General features: G+C 39.4%; 1 protein-coding gene across 3 annotated transcripts in view; it reads left to right on the plus strand.

Moving 5' to 3' along the window:
- The window catches only part of TENM3 (teneurin transmembrane protein 3), a 736,855-nt gene that overhangs the window by 539,198 nt on the left and 177,272 nt on the right, over positions 1 to 20,385 (plus strand). For all 3 annotated transcript variants that reach the window (XM_069744268.1, XM_069744269.1, XM_069744270.1), the window contains 2 exons: positions 9,654 to 9,921; positions 16,699 to 16,842. In XM_069744268.1, the coding sequence (XP_069600369.1) occupies positions 9,654 to 9,921; positions 16,699 to 16,842 (412 nt within the window). The remainder of the gene's footprint in view (positions 1 to 9,653; positions 9,922 to 16,698; positions 16,843 to 20,385) is intronic.

Raw genomic sequence — 20,385 nt, forward strand, 5'->3', positions numbered from 1 at the left:
GCTCAGGAAGATAATTCCTGGGTCTTTGCCTCTGATGTCCATGCTGCCGATCTGGTTCGTGCCTTTCATGTGGCTCATCCTGGTCAGCCTGGGGGCTCTGGTGAGGGTTCGGTGACCCCTCCTCAAGGGGGGGGGTACTGTTGTGAATTCTGTGGCCAAGCTCCCTCCTGTGGTCGTGAGTGGTACTTCGGCTGGTTCTGTCTATGAGCTTCCTTTGGTGGATGAGAGTGGTACTGTGGCTTCTGAGTTTCCTTCCTCAGGTGATGAGGTTAAGTCGTTAGGTGCTGCTCTATTTAACTCCACCTGGTGCTTTGATCCTGGCCTCCAGTCAATGTTCTAGTATTGGTCTTGCTTCCTCCTGGATCGTTCCTGTGGCCTATTTATCCTGCATAAGCTAAGTTCTGCTTGTGTTACTTTTGTTTGCTATATTTTCTGTCCAGCTTGCTATATTGGTTTTTCTTGCTTGCTGGAAGCTCTGAGACGCAGAGGGAGCACCTCCGTACCGTTAGTCGATGCGGAGGGTCTTTTTGCCCCTCTGCGTGGTTGTTTGTAGGTTTTTGTGTTGACCGCAAAGCTATCTTTCCTATCCTCGGTCTATTCAGTAAGTCGGGCCTCACTTTGCTAAATCTATTTCATCTCTGTGTTTGTATTTTCATCTTTACTCACAGTCATTATATGTGGGGGGCTGCCTTTTCCTTTGGGGAAATTCTCTGAGGCAAGGTAGGCTTATTTTTCTATCTTCAGGGCTAGTTAGTTTCTCAGGCTGTGCCGAGTTGCATAGGGAGCGTTAGGCGCAATCCACGGCTATCTCTAGTGTGGTGTGATAGGATTAGGGATTGCGGTCAGCAGAGTTCCCACGTCTCAGAGCTCGTCGTATGTTTTTGGTAATTGTCAGGTCACTTTGTGTGCTCTGAACTTCAAGGTCCATTGTGGTTCTGAATTACCTGTTCATAACAGACTTGGGGCTCAGACTGTTTGCCTGGTTTGCAAAAGGGTGAGGTTGAGGACAGATGCCCATAGGCCATATGTGCCAAATCTGCACTTTCAGCAGGGAACCGGATAGAAGACAAAGCAAAGGAACTGAAGGCACTCTCAGGCAACCAATCTAACACCACCTCTACTTGTTCTGGTCTCCCTTTTCATCCATCGGTACTCATACCTACGAAATTACGCAGAACGTCCTGACGCCTGCATTTACCAGAGGAAGTTGTTTCATTTGGGCATGTAACAGGCAGGGCTGTGGAGTCAGTAAACCAAACCTATGACTCCTTAATTTCCCTGACTCCTGACTACACGACTCCAACTCCACAGCAATGCCTCACCACTTAGCATGTATATAAAGTGCAGCACACATTCATCTCAACTAAAAGGCTACATCCTTACATCAGGAACAGAACAGACATTTATGGTACATTTCATAATTTTCCCAAATTGTTATTAAAAAATGTACAGCACATACTGCGTTGAACTGCTGTACCCAATTTATTATATATTTTAGGAGTCGGACTCGGTCCATTTTATAGCAACTCCAGCAACTCCTCGGTCCATTTTATAGCAACTCCAACTTTGACTTCATAACTCGGACTCCACAGCCCCGGTAGCAGGCACAGATCTACCAAGTCCTCTCTCTCCCTGCAGCAGCTACACAACCACCGGCAGCAACACAGCCACGTCCCCTATTTGATGATCTTCTTATTGTTTTCAACCCGAAATAGCGTGGAGTATAGCACAGCCTGAATACACACAGACAGTGGCCAGAAGATTAGTACACTGCCTGTTTTCAGAGTACTCCCCCCCCAAAAAAAAACCCCTCCTCCTATGTCACGTCCACCTACACCTCAATCTCCTCCTCCACTTGGATCTCCGCCTCCTGGTTCTAGATTGATTTTTCTTTTAAGCCTTTTCCCTAACTAAAACAAAAAAATCCCACTAAAACAATGTTGGATACCTCCTCCCCTGCCTCCTCCACTTATACTGCCACATCTACCTCCTCCACTTGGACCTCTGCCTCCTGGTTTAAGATTATTACTTTTTTAAATTCTGTCTTATTTTAACCCCTTTCTGACATCGGACGTACTATCCCACCGAGGTGGTATGGGCCCATATGACCACCGACGGGATTGTACATCATCACCAATTAGCCGTGCTCACAGGAGGAGCGCGGCCGATCAGGGCCTGGTGTCAGCTCACTATCGCAGCTGACATCCGGCACATCGTGCAGGGAGGGGGCTCCCTGCGTGCTTCCCTGAGATCCTTGGAGCAACGCGATGTGATCGCATTGCTCCAAGGGTCTCTTACCTTCTCCTCCCTGCAGGCCCGGTCCAAAATGTCCACTGGGGGCCTTCCGGGTCCTGCAGTGAGGTGGCTTCCAAGCGCCTCCTCAGAGCAGGCAGCGGGAAGCCTCCCTGCTGTGCCTGTCAGATCGCTGATTTGACACAGTGCATAGCAAAGTGTCAGATCAGTGAGCTGACCCTATATAGTCATGCTCCCCCCTGGGACAAAGTAAAAAAGTAAAAAAAAAATAATTACATGTGTAAAAGAAAAAAAAAAATTAAATAAAGAAAAAAATATATATATATTGTTCCAATAAGTAAATTTCTTTATCTAAATAAAAAACTAAAAGTACACATATTTAGTATCACCGCGTCCGTAACGACCCGACCTAAAAACGGCGCTTGATTATCATACCGCCAAACATAAAGTGGAATAACACGTGATCAAAAAGACGGATATAAATAACCATGGTACAGCTGAAAACATGATCTTGCCCCGCAAAAAACGAGCCACGATACAGCATCATCAACGAAAAAATAAAAAAGTTATAGTTCTCAGATTAAAGCAATGCAAAAATAATTATTTTATATATAAAATAGTTTTTATCATATAGAAGCGCCAAAACATAAAAAATGATATAAATGAGGTATCGTTGTAATCATACTGACCCGAAGAATAAAACTGCTTTATCAATTTTACCAAACGTGGAACGGTATAATCGCCCCCCACAAGAAATTCATGAATAGCTTGTTTTTGTTCATTCTACCTCACAAAAATCGGAATAAAAAGCGATCAAAAAATGTCACATGCCCAAAAATAGTATCAATAAAAACGGCAACTCGTCCCACAAAAAACAAGACCTCACATGACTGTGAACCAAAATGTGGAAAAATTATAGCTCTCAAAATGTGGAGACGCACAAACTATTTTTTGCAATAAAAAGTGTCTTTTAGTGTGTGACAGCTGCCAATCATAAAAATCCACCAAAAAAACAATATAACAGTAAATCAAACCCCCCTTCATCACCCCCTTAGTTAGGGAAAAATTAAAAAAAAATTTTTAAAAATGTATTTATTTCTGTTTTCCCATTAGGGTTAGGGTTGGGGCTAAAGTTAGGGTTAGGGTTGGGGCTAAAGTTAGGGTTCGGGTTGGGGCTAAAGTTAGGGTTAGGGTTGGGGCTAAAGTTAGGGTTAGGGTTGGGACTAAAGTTAAGGTTGGGGTTGGGGCTAAAGTTAGGGTTAGGGTTGCGACTAAAGTTAGGGTTGGGGTTGGGGCTAAAGTTAGGGTTAGGGTTGGGGCTAAAGTTAGGGTTAGGGTTGGGACTAAAGTTAGGGTTAGGGTTGGGGCTAAAGTTAGGGTTAGGGATGGGGCTAAAGTTAGGGTTAGGGTTGGGGCTAAAGTTAGGGTTGGGGCTAAAGTTAGGGTTAGGGTTGCGGCTAAAGTTAGGGTTTGGATTACATTTATGGTTGGGATTAGGGTTGGGATTAGGGTTAGGGGTGTGGTTAGGGTTATGGTTGGGATTAGGGTTAGGGGTGTGTTTGGGTTAGTGTTTCAGTTAGAATTAGGGGGTTTACACTGTTTAGGCACATCAGGCACTCTCCAAACGCGACATGGTGTCCAATCTCAATTCCAGCCAATTCTGCGTTGAAAAAGTAAAACAGTGCTCCTTCCCTTCCGAGCTCTCCCATGCGCCCAAACAGTGGTTTACCCCCCATATGGGGTATCAGAGTACTCAGGATAAATTGCTCAACACGTTTTGGGGTCCAGTTTCTTCTGTTACCCTAGGGAAAATAAAAAAATAGGGGCACAAATATCATTTTTGTGAAAAAATATGATTTTTTATTTTTACGTCTCTACATTATAAACTTCAGTGAAGTACTTGGTGGGTCAAAGTGCTCGCCACACCTCTAGATAAGTTCCTTAGGGGGTCTACTTTCCAAAATGGTGTCACTTGTGGAGGGTTTCAATGTTTAGGCACATCAGGGGCTCTCCAAATGTGACATGGCGTCCCATCTCAATTCCAGTCAATTTTGCATTGAAAAGTCAAATGGCGCTTCTTCCCTTCCGAGCTCTGCCATGCACCCAAACAGTGGTTTACCCCCACAATGGGGTGTTAGTGTACTCAGGTCAAATTGCCCAACAACTTTTGGGGTCCAGTTTCTTCTGTTACCCTTGGGAAAATAAAAAAATGGGGGCGAAAATATCATTTTCTGTGAAAAAATATGATTTTTTATTTTTACAGCTCTACAATATAAACTTCTGTAAATAACTTGGTGGGTAAAAGTTCTCAACACACATCTAGATAAGTTCATTAGAGGGTCTACTTTCCAAAATGGTGTCACTTGTGGGGATTTCAATGTTTAGGCACATCAGGGGCTCTCCAAACACGACATGGCGTCCCATCTCAATTCCAGTCACTTTTGCATTGAAAAGTTAAATGGCTCTCCTTCCCTTCCGAGCTCTGCCATATGCCTAAACAGTGGTTTACCCCCACATATAGGGTATCAACGTACTCAGAACAGATTGGACAACAACTTTTGCAGTCCAATTTCTCCTGTTACCCTTGGTAAAATAAAACAAATTGGAGCTGAAGTAAATTTTTTGTGAAAAAAAGTGAAATGTTCATTTTTTTTAAACATTCCAATAATTACTGTGAAACACCTGAAGGGTTAATAAACTTCTTGAATGTGGTTTTGAGTACCTTGCGATGTGCAGTTTTTAGAATGGTGTCACATTTGGGTATTTTCTGTCATATAGACCCCTCAAAGTGACTCAAATATGATTTGGTCCCTAAAAAAAAATGGTGTTGTAAAAATGAGAAATTGCTTGTCAACTTTTAACCCTTATAGCTACCTAACAAAAAATTGTTGGTTCCAAAATTGTGCTGATGTAAAGTAGACATGTGGGGGCTACTTATTAAGTATTTTGTGTGACATATCTCTGTGATTTAAGGGCATAAAAATTCAAAGTTGGAAAATTGCGAAATTTTCAAAAGTTTCGCCAAATTTCCATTTCTTCACAAGAAAATGCAGATAATATCAAATAAATTTTACGACTATCAAGAAGTACAATATGTCACGAGTAAACAGTGTCAGAATCATCAGGATCCGTCGAAGCGTTATAACCTCATAAAGGGACAGTGGTCAGAATTGTAAAAATTGGCCCGGTCATTAAAGTGCAAACCACCCTTGGGGTAAAGGGGTTAAATTATTTCCCCATCCTCATTTGTTTGCAGGCCAATTGTCCTGCTCTTACCCCCATTTAGCTTCCTTTTGCAGCCTCCGTGCCCTGACTATTTTACAGCCATTTTTAAGCACTGTAGTTTGGGTCACCACTATTGGGTTCGGGTCCGGGGTCAAGTTCGGATGCGAGATGAACTTTTCACTGTATGTCAAACCTGGTGAATCTGAATATCCACTGGTTCACTCATCTCTACTATTAATAATTCTTAAAGTGTATATAATAACGCACTAGGAATAGTTACACCAAAAATCAAACCATAAAATAAAAAGTAAAAAAAAGTTTTAAAAAAATGACAATGAGCCCACAGCAGTAGTGGCAGTAACAACAGGAACTTTATTGAATAAAAACAATATAGGTTTAAGCATGAATATAGTAGTAAAAAGGTGTCAGGAGAGGACATAGCAAAACATTTGATGATTCAGAATGACGTGCAAGGGTAATGATAATTTAACAAGGAAAAATATGGCCAAGAGTGGCATACAAGCATACAAATGCACACATACCCATTACAGTCTTCTCCTGCTGGAATGACGCAAGCCGCCATGCACGTTTCGGCACAATACTTTGTCCATACTTTTAGTGATCACTGCCCTTGCAAATCATTCTATCTATCAGTATATGCATCAGTATATGTCCTCTCCAGTTGTGTCTGATTCCTTTTTACTGTTGTATTTATGCTTTGACCTATATTGTATTTATTCAATACAGTTCGTCTTGTTAAACTCATTATTGTTGTAACTCATTGCCATATTTTTTTATCCTTTTCATTCTACTGAATTCTATGTAGCAAACCATTTTCACCGAGTTCCTGTCATAGTCATATGTGATATTCATCTTTTGTATTCGTTATTTAAACCCTATTTAAAAAAAAATGTGCAAGGCTCAAAATTAATAACAAAATATTTTAATTATAGGATTGCATAATATTTAAAAACATAAAAACATACGCTCCTGATGAAGCTTGATGCAAAACATGTGTCTGGTGCGTTTTGTTTGATAGGCAAAGTGTACGTGATACCACTGTGCATTATCATTACGTGAACTTTCACGTGATGTCACTCTCTCCTATTACGTGTATGTCCTTTTAATGCCGTTACTTCCACAACACTACCTATATTGGCTTGTGTCTTTTGAGTATACATCTTCAATACTGTGATTTCACACAGTGTAACATTGTATTGATTTGTAATATTCATACAAGGGAGTTTTTTTTATTATCACTTGACTATCTTTAGTATTCTCTATGTCTAACTTTTGTAGGTTTTTATGTTTTTAAATTTCATACTATCCCATAAAGAATGCAGGTTTTATTGATTTTGAGCCTTGCATATTTCTACCTAGGTATTCTTGAATTTATTAGTGCATTTTTGACCTTAATATATAGCTCTTTATACTTATGTATGTAAACCCTGTCCAACCCCCTTCAGTTTTCTCTAGTGAAAGGATAGTTGCTGAATTGTGGGCTGTCACTATATGTATCTGGATTTTTAGAAGACAACTGTTGGGGAAATCGTCAGATTACAAGCAGCTGTTTTATTTAGGATCCGACAGTGAGATGAAAACCTGACAAATGAAAACTCTAGGTAATAAAATGTGCGAATGACATAGGAAAGCACACTCTTCCTGCCAAAATATTTCAATAAAAGGGAATGTTTGAAAGCTCTCCCATGGGAACCCTCCCAATTCTTATTTTGTGCTCTTGGCTACGGATATCAAGCGAGCAGTGCTTGGTGGCTTAGCAACTATAAATGCTAGTCTTCTTTGTGTAGGAATCTTATTATAGATTGTAATCCTGTCATTGCAGCTCGGAGTGAAATAAAGGTGATTGCTTTAGTTGCCAGATCTGAGTACGTAAAAGTCTGAAATCTCCATGACTAATGACTGCACAGAACCTTCAATCATCAAAATGTAGTTAAAATGTCTGTCAGATTCCCATTTGGAAAAGCCAGACCGTTTGCAACAGAGCAGCGATAACCGAGTGAACAATGTGTGGGAGCCTATTATGTATCCTCTACATGACGAAAAGAAAAGCAATAAGTAGCTCGGCCTAGTGTAATAATATAACAAACACATATATCAAATACATGGGAACATCATCAAAGCCGACAGCTTTATGGAAGAGATAAGATGTTCAGTTAGCTAAAATCGTTTGGCAAAATTTACAGTAATGAGTCACAGTCGTACGTTCCTCAATATGGAGCTTGTCAGAAAAAAATGGTGGCTGAGCAAAGAATCAGCCGAGGCAGACACATTTCTTAATTACCGTATGTACATATTCTAATCCTGTTCCAGAATATAACAGTTCAAGGGTTTTTTCTGTTTATATACCTTAATTAAATGGTATGTGATGCAACGTGGCATACTTACCAACATTACACCCTCTACAATCCAACTTAACGATTGTGACATGATAGATAGATAGATAGATAGATAGATAGATAGATAGATAGATAGATAGATAGATAGATAGAAGATAGATAGATAGATAGAAGATAGATATATAATATATAAATAAAGATTGATAAATAGACAGATAAAGATAGATAGATAGATAGATGATATATAAATAAAGATTGATAAATAGACAGATAAAGATAGATAGATAGATAGATGATATATAAGTAGATAGATGATAGATAAATAATAAATATATAATATATATATAATATATAATATATAGATAAAGATAGATAAATAGATAGAAGATAGATAATAGATAGATATATAATATATAATTAAAGATTGATAAATAGACAGATAAAGATAGATAGATAGTAGATAGATAATAGATAGATAAATAGATAGATAGATAATAGATATATAATATATAAATAAAGATTGATAAATAGACAAATAAAGATAGATAGATAGATAGATAGATAGATAGATCTAGATCCACCTCTTCTTTGATTGAAAGTTTTAACTTTACTCTAGCTAGAGATGGGTGGAGAGAAAAACTGTAAATCAAAAACTTTGGAAGCCGCACTGAACTTTTTAACCACTGCAAGGGTATGCCTATGCTTTGTGTGAACAGCCATTTTGTTCTGATACACTCCTTAAGAGATAGAACCTTCAGAGCCAAGTTATCTATATTGTGCTTTTTAAATCATGATAACGTTTGCTGCAGTTATGTGGATAACAAATAGGATTAAAGAATAAGTTTAACTATGAACATCTTTCTTTTGATTTCAGCATCTTTGCAAATACATTGCTTATAATATTATTATTAATAATAATAATTGTTTTTATATAACATGAACATGTGCTGTAGCACTTTACAATAAAAAAAAATTACAGCTACGGAGTACAGAGGAGTTTCAAAGAGGATGTCACAGGAATCTGGGGCTGCACTCCCTTCCCTGCAGCGTCGTCGTCATGGGACGGGAGTAGGCTACGGTCACACGTTCAATATTTGGTCGGTATTTTACATTAGTATTTGTAAGCCAAAACCAGGAGTGAAACAAGCAGAGGGGAAAGCTATAATAGAAACACGTCACCAAGTCTGTATTTTTGACCACTGGTTTTGGCTAACAAATACTGATGTGAAATACTGACTAAATACTGATAGTGTGACCGTAGCCTTACAGTTTCTTGCATTAGCCACCCTCTGAAGATGTCCTTGATCCATGGTGATAAAATCCGTGGAAAATGTGAGTGCAGCACCAGCATTCTGTCTCTTCTGCCACGGCTTCTAATTGTGACACTTGACATGATCAGGGGAAAAAGATAAAAGCAGTGAGTGACACCAACGCTGCCCCGCAGCTCCTAGCAACTCCCTCAAATAAATCATCATCAGGGGCAACGCTGGTGTCACCCACTGTTTTTATCACTGCTTCCTGATGACGATTCGTTTGAAGGCATTTATGGAAGATGTGGGGCGGCACTGGTGTAACACGAATCATCATCAGTAAAGCAAATTACAAAAGTGGTTAGGGTGTAAAGACAAATATTAAGAAAGGACATTTTAGGTGCTGGACCAACATTAATAGCCACAGAACCAATAGCTACTATTGTAAGTATTATAATTAATGCTGTGCTGTTTTATTAAATCATTGTTGTGTTATTTCACTTAAATGCTTCATCACATAGTATAATACTGTAGTCTGATATCAGATATTTTATCCTTTTTATATCAGGTGCTTCATGAAGAAACAACCATCCCAGGGACGGATTTAAAACTTTCCTATTTAAGTTCAAGGGCGGCAGGATATAAATCTGTTCTAAAAATTACAATGACCCATTCTGTAATACCCTTCAATCTAATGAAAGTTCATCTTATGGTGGCAGTAGTTGGAAGACTTTTCCAGAAATGGTTTCCAGCTTCTCCCAATCTTTCATACACCTTCATTTGGGATAAGACGGATGCTTATAACCAGAAAGTCTATGGATTATCTGAAGCCGTCGGTATGTATTTCTATTATAATTAAACAGTAATATTTATTTTAGAAACTCTGTCAAGAAGTTGATTTATGGCCATGTAAGGCGGCAGACTGGCTTTGCCGCTGTGTATGCATTCATCTTCTGTTTAAGCAGCAGTTTAAATATTTCAGTGACACTTAATTTTGGAGTAATCTATGCCTCTGAATCGTTCACTCCGGTGTATAACTGATTGGTTTATAGCTTACTTACAGCTTGTGCTGTTTAACATAACTAAATGTAATTTTTATAAACTGGTGTTCATCTGTTTGTCCTAGGGACATACCATTATACCATACCATTACCAAGATTATGCAACTGCCTCGGAAAGGTGGGGTCCCAGCCATTGTTAGTTCCATCACCTTTGCTTTTGGGTGCTTTGTAAAGCCTATGTGGGAGTCTCCTCTTCGGAGAATTAGGCCACGCTCACACTTTCAGTATTTGGTCAGTATTTTACCTCAGGTTTTGTAAGCCAAAAGCAGGAGTGGAACAATCAGAGGACAAGTATAATAGAAACACGTCACCACTTCTGTATTTTCCACCCACTCCTGGTTTTGGACCCCATTTATATGTGCCATGGGGCATTGTATTTCATCTATGCCACTGCTTCTCTAAGTATAAGGCCAGGTTCACATTCAGTCTTTGTTCAGTGCTTCACATCAGTATGTGTAAGCTAAAACCAGGAGTGGAACAATCAGAGGAAAAGTATAATGGAAACACGTCACTTCTGTATTTATCACCCACTCCTGGTTTTGGCTTACAAATACTGAGGTAAAATACTGACCAAATACTGAATGTGTAAACGTGACCATACATTAACCCTTTTCTGACGTCAAACAGGATAGTACGTCCGACGTCAGAAGTCCCGCTTTGAGGTGGGCTCCGGCGGTAAGCCCACCTCAAAGCCACGACAAGTCAACCATTTTCAACAGCTGACATGTGCCCACAATAGGTGTGGGAGGAATCGTGATCCGCCCGGGCCTATTAATTAGTTAAATGCCGCTGTCAAACTCTGACAGCGGCATTTAACATGCACTTCCGGCCATCGGGCCGGAAATACACGCACCGCTGACCCGGTCATGTGATCGGGGGTCAGCGATGATTTGGCATGACAACCAGAGGTCTCCTGGAGACCTCTATGGTTGTTGATGCTGGATTGCTAGGAGCTCCACCCTGTGATCGGCTCTCATGGCAATGCAGTAATTCTGCTGCATAGGAGCGATTTGATCATCACCTCTATGTAGCAGAGCTGATCAAGTTGTGGCAGCATCTAGCCTCCCATGGAGGCTATTGAAATATGCCAAAAGTAAAAATAAAATGTGATTCAAAATATGAAAAAAATAAAAAAAAACATAAAAGTTAAAATCACCTCCTGTTCGCCCCATTCAAAATTAAAAAAAATAAAAATAAAATCAAACATAGACATATTTGATATTGCAGCATTCAGAATCGCCCAATCTATCAATAAAAAAAGGATTAACCTGATCGCTAAACGGCATAGCTAGAAAAAAAAAATGCCAGAATTACGTTTTTTTGGTTGCCGTAACATTGCACTAAAATGCAATAACGGACAATCAAAAAATTGTATTTGCACAACAATTGTATCATTAAAAATGTCAGCTCAGCGTGCAAAAAATAAGCCCTCACCTTTCCCGAGATCACGAAAAATGGAGATGCTACGCGTATCGGAAAATGGCACAATTTTTTTTTTTAAGCAAACTTTGGAATTTTTTTTCACCACTTAGATAAAAAAGAACCTAGACATGTTTGGTGTCTATGAACTCGTAATGACCTGGAGAATCATAATGGAAGGTCAGTGTTATCATTAAGTGAACGCAGCAAAAAAGCTAAACAAAAAACAAGTGCGGGATTGCTTTTTTTTTTTTTTGCAATCTCACCAAACTTGGAATTTTTTTCCCATTTTCGAGTACACGACATGGTAAAACCAATGGTATTGTTCAAAAGTACAACTCAGTCTGCAAAAAATAAACCCTCCAATGGCCATATTGACGGAAAAATAGAAAAGTTATGGCTCTGGAAAGGAGGGGAGCGTAAAATGAGAACGCAAAAACGAAAAAATCTCCGGTCATGAAGGCGTTAATATCAGCCAACCACTACAAAAGCAGTATTTGAGAATGCTGAGGAACTAGAAATCTTGCAGTCTTCAGCTGGACGAGCAGAAAGAAAACTCCAAGCTAGACTTTGTATAGCATGAAAAAGTGATACATGAAATTATCCAGCATCAACTAGTAGTAGGGTATAATGCTTTTATAGCATATTATAAAAAAAGGACATCGAGATGTGGATCCTTAACAGTGAAGGGGAGGAATTTCTCATGCGTTTTGGACTATCTTAGCCCTTAGGCTGCCGTCACACTAGCAGTATGTGGTCAGTATTTGTAAGTAGTGTTGACCATTCCGATACCGCAAGTATCGGGTATCGGCCGATACTTGAGGTATCGGAATTCCGATACCGAGTTCCGATAATTTTGTGGTATCGGGAATCGGTATCGGATCCATAGTGATGTGTAAAATAAAGAATTAAAATAAAAAATATAGATATATTCACCTCTCCGGCGGCCCCTGGACATCATCGCTGGTAACCGGCAGGCTTCTTTGTTTAAAATGAGCGCGTTTAGGACCTGAGAATGACGTCGCGGCTTCTGATTGGTCGCGTGACGCTCATGTGACCGCCACGCGACCAATCAGAAGCCGCGACGTCATTCTCAGGCACTAAACTCCTCATTCTAGGAATTTAGGACCTGCGAATGACGTCGCGGCTTCTGATTGGTCGCGTGGCGGTCACATGAGCGGCACGCGACCAATCAGAAGCCGCGACGTCATTCTCAGGTCCTAAACGCGCTCATTTTAAACAAAGAAGCCTGCCGGTTACCCGCGGTGATGTCCAGGGGCCGCCGGAGAGGTGAATATATCAATATTTTTATTTTAATTCTTTATTTTACACATTAATATGGATCCCAGGGCCTGAAGGAGAGTTTCCTCTCCTTCAGACCCTGGGAACCATCAGGATACCTTCCAATACTTGGTGTCCCATTGACTTGTATTGGTATCGGATATCGGTATCGGCGATATCCGATACTTTTCGAGTATCGGCCGATACTATCTGATACCGATACTTTCAAGTATCGGACGGTATCGCTCAACACTATTTGTAAGCCAAAACCAGGAGTGGAACAATCAGAGGAAAAGTATAATAGAAACATATGCACCACTTCTGTATTTATCACTCACTCCTGGTTTTGGCTTACAAATACTGATGTAAAATACTGACCAAATACTGCTAGTGTGACGGCAGCCTAATTCATGGTAATTTTAGTCCTTACTCTCAATAAGGATTAGGGACTAAGATGGTCCAAAACGCACGTTTTATAGATGTACCCTCATACTACTAAGACAAGTTTCGGTTTATTCTTCTACCAGGTGACACTGCATATGTTATTCATTACTTTACCTTATATAACAAAACGATGGTAAGCGTCTTTTTCTCTTCAGTATTTGTCCTTTGTATGGATATTCCAGCTGCCATAAGGATCAATGATCCCTACTTTTTTACAAGGCAGCAGCGTTGAGTTCATCACAATATACAACATTTAGGGTATGTGTCCACGTTCAGGATTGCATCAGGATTTGGTCAGGATTTTACGCAGGTAAAATCCTGACAAAATCTGCACCTGAGGTCACTGGCAGGTCACCTGCGCTGTCCTTGCGTTGTTTCAGCATTGTAAGGACATGCTGCGTTCTTAAAAGACGCGCCGCATGTCCGTTTCCGCGGGTCTGCCGCATGTGTCTTTTAATGCATAGTGGAGACGGGATTTCATGAAATCCCCTCCACTATGCTGTAACATCTGGACGCTGCGTGTTTAACGCTGCGGCTCTACGCAGCGTCAAACACGCAGAGTTTCCTGAACTTGGAAACATATCCTAATGGAACGGTACGAGCTGTTAGACAAAATCTGTTCTGTATCAACAGTCCTGAAATCACAGGCAATATTGTAATCACTTAGTTAATGAATCAATATATTGGTGAGAAAAACTGAACAAGCGTGTAAACTCCCCATTAATATTGTTGTGAAGAAACAGATGAAATATTCAAGTCAGCCTAGGAATCTATGGATCACAGCTCCTACCATTAGGGTGCACACTGCTGTCCTGGATGATTGAGGTGTGAAGCTCTGATGAACCTATATCCTAGAGCAATGGAGATTAACCAGGCAGAAGCAGCAGGAGTGAGAGAAGACGAGGCTGGCGCAGCTCATCACATGCTATCACTTGGGGAAATATGTAAAAACACTGCAGGGTAGCTGCAATTCATCACATAAGGTGTTAGAGAAGTCAAGGTGTTTGCACAGAATATTATCTGGGATTTTAGTTGTCAATGTTATGTTATTGGCCGAGTCAAACCTTGGAAACAAGCTAAACAATTTAAGCTTGGAGACAAAATGTTAATCAGATGCTAATACATAGGAGGAATCTTTGTTGTCAGCCTGATTTATGTATGCTCATCATAGTATAGGATTTCATATAAGATCTTCTATCCAAGAAATTTTATTAAACATGAGCTATACTGTATTTCTTTCTGCATGCAGCTAGTGTTATGATAGTTGTGCTGGCATTTTTCCTTACAATTACTTTCTCTTAAGTTTTATTAAAAAAATCATAAATATGTTTTACATTATATAGCATTATAAATATATGTAAGGATATGTCTAACGTCACTACCATTTTTTCTATATAAAATAAAAAAAGCAACTTTGCAAATAGTCTTCATAGTTTTAAGCTTGATAATTTTATGGTTGAAAGAAGACAAAAGTACATAGTGTTCAACCTAAAGCCTAACGTTGATCCAGAGGAAGGCAAAAACCCATTAGGGTAAAAAAAAATTCACAGACTATTTACCTGTGTCAACGTCCCCTCACAGAATCCAGTACCCATGATCTGTGATATTATATTTTACAAGAAAGACATCCAGGTCCTCCTTGAACGTTTTAGTGAATTGACAATTACAACATCATGTGGCCGAAAGTTCCATCCACTCACTGCTTACAGTAGAGAATAGTCATCCGTAATGCAGACTAAATGTTCTTTCCACTAGACGTAGAGGATACCTCCTTGTCGCTGTCGCAGGTCTATACATAAAAAGATCATTATAAAGATCTCAGTACTTTCACCGTCATATATTTGTACATTGTTATAAGATCGCCTCCTAAGCCTTTGTTTTTCCAAACTGAATAACAAGTTTTTTACCCTGAATTGCACTCTACCCAAATCCTTACTAACATTGGTCTGTCTTCTTTGCGCCTGCTCAAGTTCATCTATGTCCCCCTTATACACCAGAGACCAATATTGTAAACATTATTCTAAGTGTTGCCGTACTAGTGGTTTGTATACAGGCAAAACTATTTTCTTGTCATTATCATCTATGCTACTTTTTAATACATCCCATTATATCTGGCACTGGCCGATAAAGTTGAATTTGCTCTATACTAATACACCCAAGTTTTGTGTTAGTTCTACACAGAGTTTTACTATTTAGCACATAACTGTACATATTGTCATGTCACCCAATATATGTGATCTTATATTTATCTAAATATATGTTAAAATCAAATTATTGAGCCATTTCTTGGCGCTAACCTCCAGCTTCCCAAAATCCTTCTGCAGTGATAACTACTGTAAACCTCCTTTGTGTTTAATACTTCTATAAGGTCATCAATGATTATACTAAAAAAGAGGGCCCAATATTGACCCATGTGGCTCTCAACTGTTAACTGTTATCAATTCAGAGTGTGTTCACTCTTTTTTTATCTTGGGATATTTGTTGCTATTTTTTTTCACCATATTTTTCAAAATGGAGAGATTCATGAATTTTTCACGAAGACAAAAATGTTTTTAGTTTGGACTTTATACTTTTGTTTGTGACGTTTTAACTCCCAAATGTTATATGTTGTATAAAAACGCTCAAAAAATTGCGCCAAAACCTAAAATTATTTAGGAGGACTGGAATACATTTGTGACAAATTTTGCGAGTTTTTAAAAAATTGCAATTGATGAGCCAAAAATATCTGGAAACCCCAAACTCGGCCTAAAATGGTGAACATAAAAAAAAAAACTGTTGAACACATATATCTTAGACTTTAAAAAGGCACAAATTAAATAATTAGATGGAAATGAAAAACAAGTGAAAAACACAAAAAACTAGACAAAAAATAGTTGTAAATGCAATAATGAATCTGGCTCTAAATTGTTAGAATGGTATGATCGCTCAACCTCAATCCCAAAAAATCTTATCTTGTGATATTCGCCTTTATGAGTTTTGATAATTTATTACTCTAGACATTATTACCCATAATATATTACACTAAACCATATAGTAGGATATTAAATTTGTGTTATTCCATACAATATCAATATGTAGCTTTTATAGAAAATAATACGTTAATTTACAAAGTTTGAATGAAACCATTGTGATTACTATTGTTACTCATGGAATACTGGTGTGGACACATGCATGATCCAATTATCCAACATTGACTTGAACTTTTCTAATTACTTCTGTAAAGAGGATTCCAGTGTTTAAAATGTTAGTTTATAAAACAACAAATTTATATAACTACAGGGCAGCCAGTAATTATTACGCCATTGAAGATTTAATCGGGGCTGTTAATCATGGATAATATGTATTAGGCGTAGTCTTTCTGTTAATCCTGTTACTTATAATTTGTGTTCATTCTGATTTTGGTTGCAGTGTCTGTAGGGTATGAATATGAATCATGTCTTGACTTGACACTATGGGAGAAAAGAACAGCTGTTTTACAAGGTTATGAGTTGGATGCTTCAAATATGGGCGGCTGGACCTTAGATAAGCATCATGTATTGGATGTCCAGAATGGTAAGTTCTTTGTTCTTCATTAATTATTCACATAGAAAATGACCTTTATATTATTTGATGATGGGTATTTTCACAAAACTTACCCATAAAATATTGATTCCCTGACTATTTTAGCACAATGAGCTGTAAAAGTGAGAAAGCCAGATACATACAAAGGTTGATGGCTTAGACTATTCTAATGGATCTTAAAGAGGATCGGTTCCCCCTTCTAAATTGTTTATTTTACTAAATGTTTGTATTCCACATTAAATAGCATTTTTTCCTTAGAACCCTGTATTGTGCCATTGCTTTTTTATTCCTCCAAGAAATACAGGTAAATGAATACATTGACATCTGGGTGTTATCAGTTGTCGGACACTGTCCAATTAGTGCAGACCCTGTCATACTGCATAGGGACACACCTCCAAAGTGTATAAGGACACACCTCTAAGAAAGAGGAATGGTAACACCCAGTTGTCCACGTCTTTATAAATATTCAGGAAGGATAACAGAGGAGCAGGATATCACAGAGTTAAAAGAACTGATATCTCATGAGCAATACTAGTATTTACTGACACAACACAATATAATCTACAATCCATGCCAGTGACAGCGGGAACAATGGATAAGAGATTTTAAAATTAGTTTTGTTAGACATCCACTAGTTGAAAGTCTCCAATTAATGCATACTATAATTTGAAATTGGCATTTTCCCTGTGATATATATATATATTGGCAGGTAATGGTGTGGAACATAAATAAAGAACACCGTGTCCTGCTGATGAGATAATGGGTCGTCAGTCATAGGCATTCTCATTATGGAAGCACCGTAAAAGAGATGCATTATATGCAGTTTTCATATCTTCGATTAGTATTTCACTTCTCCTAAAGGTTTTCAAGTTCACTGCTAAGGGCTCGTTCACACACTGTGTATCATTCAACAGTACCAAAAAAAAGAATAAGAAATTCTAAAACCTCATGCACACGCTGCTTAATTTTTTCTTGCGGATTTGAACCATAAAAGCGGTTTTTCAAATCTGCAGCTCGGCAATTATTTCAGCATTTTTGCAGCACTAATCCATAAAAATGAATTAAAAAAAAAAACACAAGTGGAAGCGCACCAAAAATAAATTCAAATGTGTCAAAAATAGACTTTTTTAAGCAGCTTTTTTCTGTCAACACTCCGGTTTTTGATGCAGAAAAATTTTGTAAAAAAAAACACGTGTACACAGACCTTAAAAGTTAATTTCCCAGGAAGAAATTGTTTTAAAATTAAATTATAACCTAGTGTTACATGCAATATTTCTCAGGCAAAACACAGGCCCCGATTTTCTCTCTGGTCTTCATGAGGGAGCGTGATGGAGTCAGATTCTCCTAATTTCAGGAGATCAAAGTAGCAAAGTTTTTGCTCTTGTGCTATTGCTGCTGTTCCCCTGACTATTCCTGTTTTTTTTTTGTTTTTTTTTAAATATGCCATACGGCTTCACAAATATGGTCATTATTATTTGGTGCTCATTATTGTGGTCTGTACAAGGGGGTGTGGCTCACATGATCCACTGAGGGCGTACTGGCTCACATGATCCCCTGGGGGTGTGCCATCTCACATGATCCCTTGGGGGTGTACTGGCTCACATGATTCTCTGGGGGTGTTCCGGCACACATGATCCCCTGGGGGTGTGCCAGCTCACATGATCCCCTGGGGATGTGCCAGCTCACATGATTCTCTGGGGGTGTTCCGGCACACATGAGCCCCTGGGGGTGTGCCAGCTCACATGATCCCTTGGGGTGTTCCGGCTCACAAAATCCTCTGGGGGTGTGCCGGGACACATGATCCCCTGGGGGTTTGCCAGCTCACATGATCCCTTGGGGTGTGCCACCTCACATAATCCTCCAGGGGTGTGCTGACTCACATGATCCCCTGGGGGTGTTCTGGCTCACATGATCCCCTGGGGGCGTGCCAGCTCACATGATCCCTGGAGATGTGCCGGCTTACATGATTCTCTGGGGGTGTTCCGGCACACATGATCCCCTGCGGGTGTGCCAGCTCACATGATCCCCGGTGGGTGTGCTGGCTCACATGATCCCCTGGGGGTGTGCTGGCTCACATGATCCCCTGGGGGTGTGCCATCTCGCATGATCCCCTGGAGGTGTACTGGCTCACATGATCCCCTAGGGGTGTGCCGGCTCACATGATACCCTGGTGTTGTGCTGGCTCACATGATCCCCTGGCGGTCTGTCGGCTCACATGATCCCCTGGGGTTGTGCTGGCTCACATGATCCCCTGGGGGTGTGCCAACTCACATGATGCCCTGAGGGTGTGCCAACTCACAGGATCCTCTGGGGCGTGCCTTTAGGCTGCTCTTCATTATTACCCTGTGAACCACACCCCATTGCAACAGACCATAAAAATTTGCACTAAATAGAAAGGCCCATATCTCTGGGACGGTATGGGGGATTTAATAAAAACAAAAAAAATAAATGATAAAGGGGGTGGCAGGAATAAACTGAGAGCAAAAACTGGTCACTTTTGACGTGATGTCAGGTCCTCATTAAGGTGTCCTATGACATTGGATCCCTGTAAAAATCTTTTGTAGTTTTCATTACATTACTAAATCTTCAGTTTCCCTTTAACCATATACAGTAATTTTCCCCTAAGTAGACACTGTTCTTTAGCAAAAGATTCCTAAACCAAAATGAAGGATGAATTTGACTATGATTTGTGCACACTTCGTTTTTTGGTAAAACATGTTCAGATCATTACTTTCGGATGACGTTCCTCCCTAGTTTTATCAGTAATTGAAGGCTGCGGCATTGGTGTAGAGATATTGTTTAGCATTGTGTCATCGTATCCCTGTCTACATAACGTCCAGGCTAACCACCCGTAAGCAAATTCATTGTTTCGATAAAAATGAAAAATCATATTCTGCAACCCAATTTACACTTTGTAAGTATGACTGGAGATATGTAACAATAACAAAACACCATGTCCGCTATTATAAATCAATCAGACATCTCTCCTCCCAGGCTGCCTCTACCAGTGCCGCAAATAGGCTTTTATTACATTTCTGGTATATGCATGACACAATGATTTTCCCAGTAACACAGGTAAGACAATATCTCTGGTCTAGACTTTAATAAAACTGCTCTTTTCATAAAAGAGAGTGTTATTTATTAGGATGAAGAGCTTTGTAATAGAGCGCTAGTTATGTTGTATCTGCTTTCAAAAATAATGACCGCCAATAAAATGGCATTTACAGTGTGATGCTATGAGCAGTCAAATGGGCTTTATACTAACATGTAATGGTTATGAAAATTGAAAACTGTCTGATAAATTACTTGCTTTTTACTGGTCCGCTAAAATGGATCTGTGAATGATAGTAGTCTATGTTGGAAGGTAAGGTCAAGGAGAGAAGCTTCAGCTCTACCAATTAGGACCTTGAACTTGTGATCTGGCAGACTCTTTTCTCAAAAAGATTAGGGGTCCGTACAGATTTTTTTTAGGTCTTTGAATAAGTGACAAAAGTATTTACCGTGAACCTGAACAGATAGTTTAATAGTTTAAAC

The sequence above is a fragment of the Ranitomeya imitator genome, chromosome 1 (assembly GCF_032444005.1).
Source record: "Ranitomeya imitator isolate aRanImi1 chromosome 1, aRanImi1.pri, whole genome shotgun sequence".
NCBI lineage: Eukaryota > Metazoa > Chordata > Amphibia > Anura > Dendrobatidae > Ranitomeya > Ranitomeya imitator.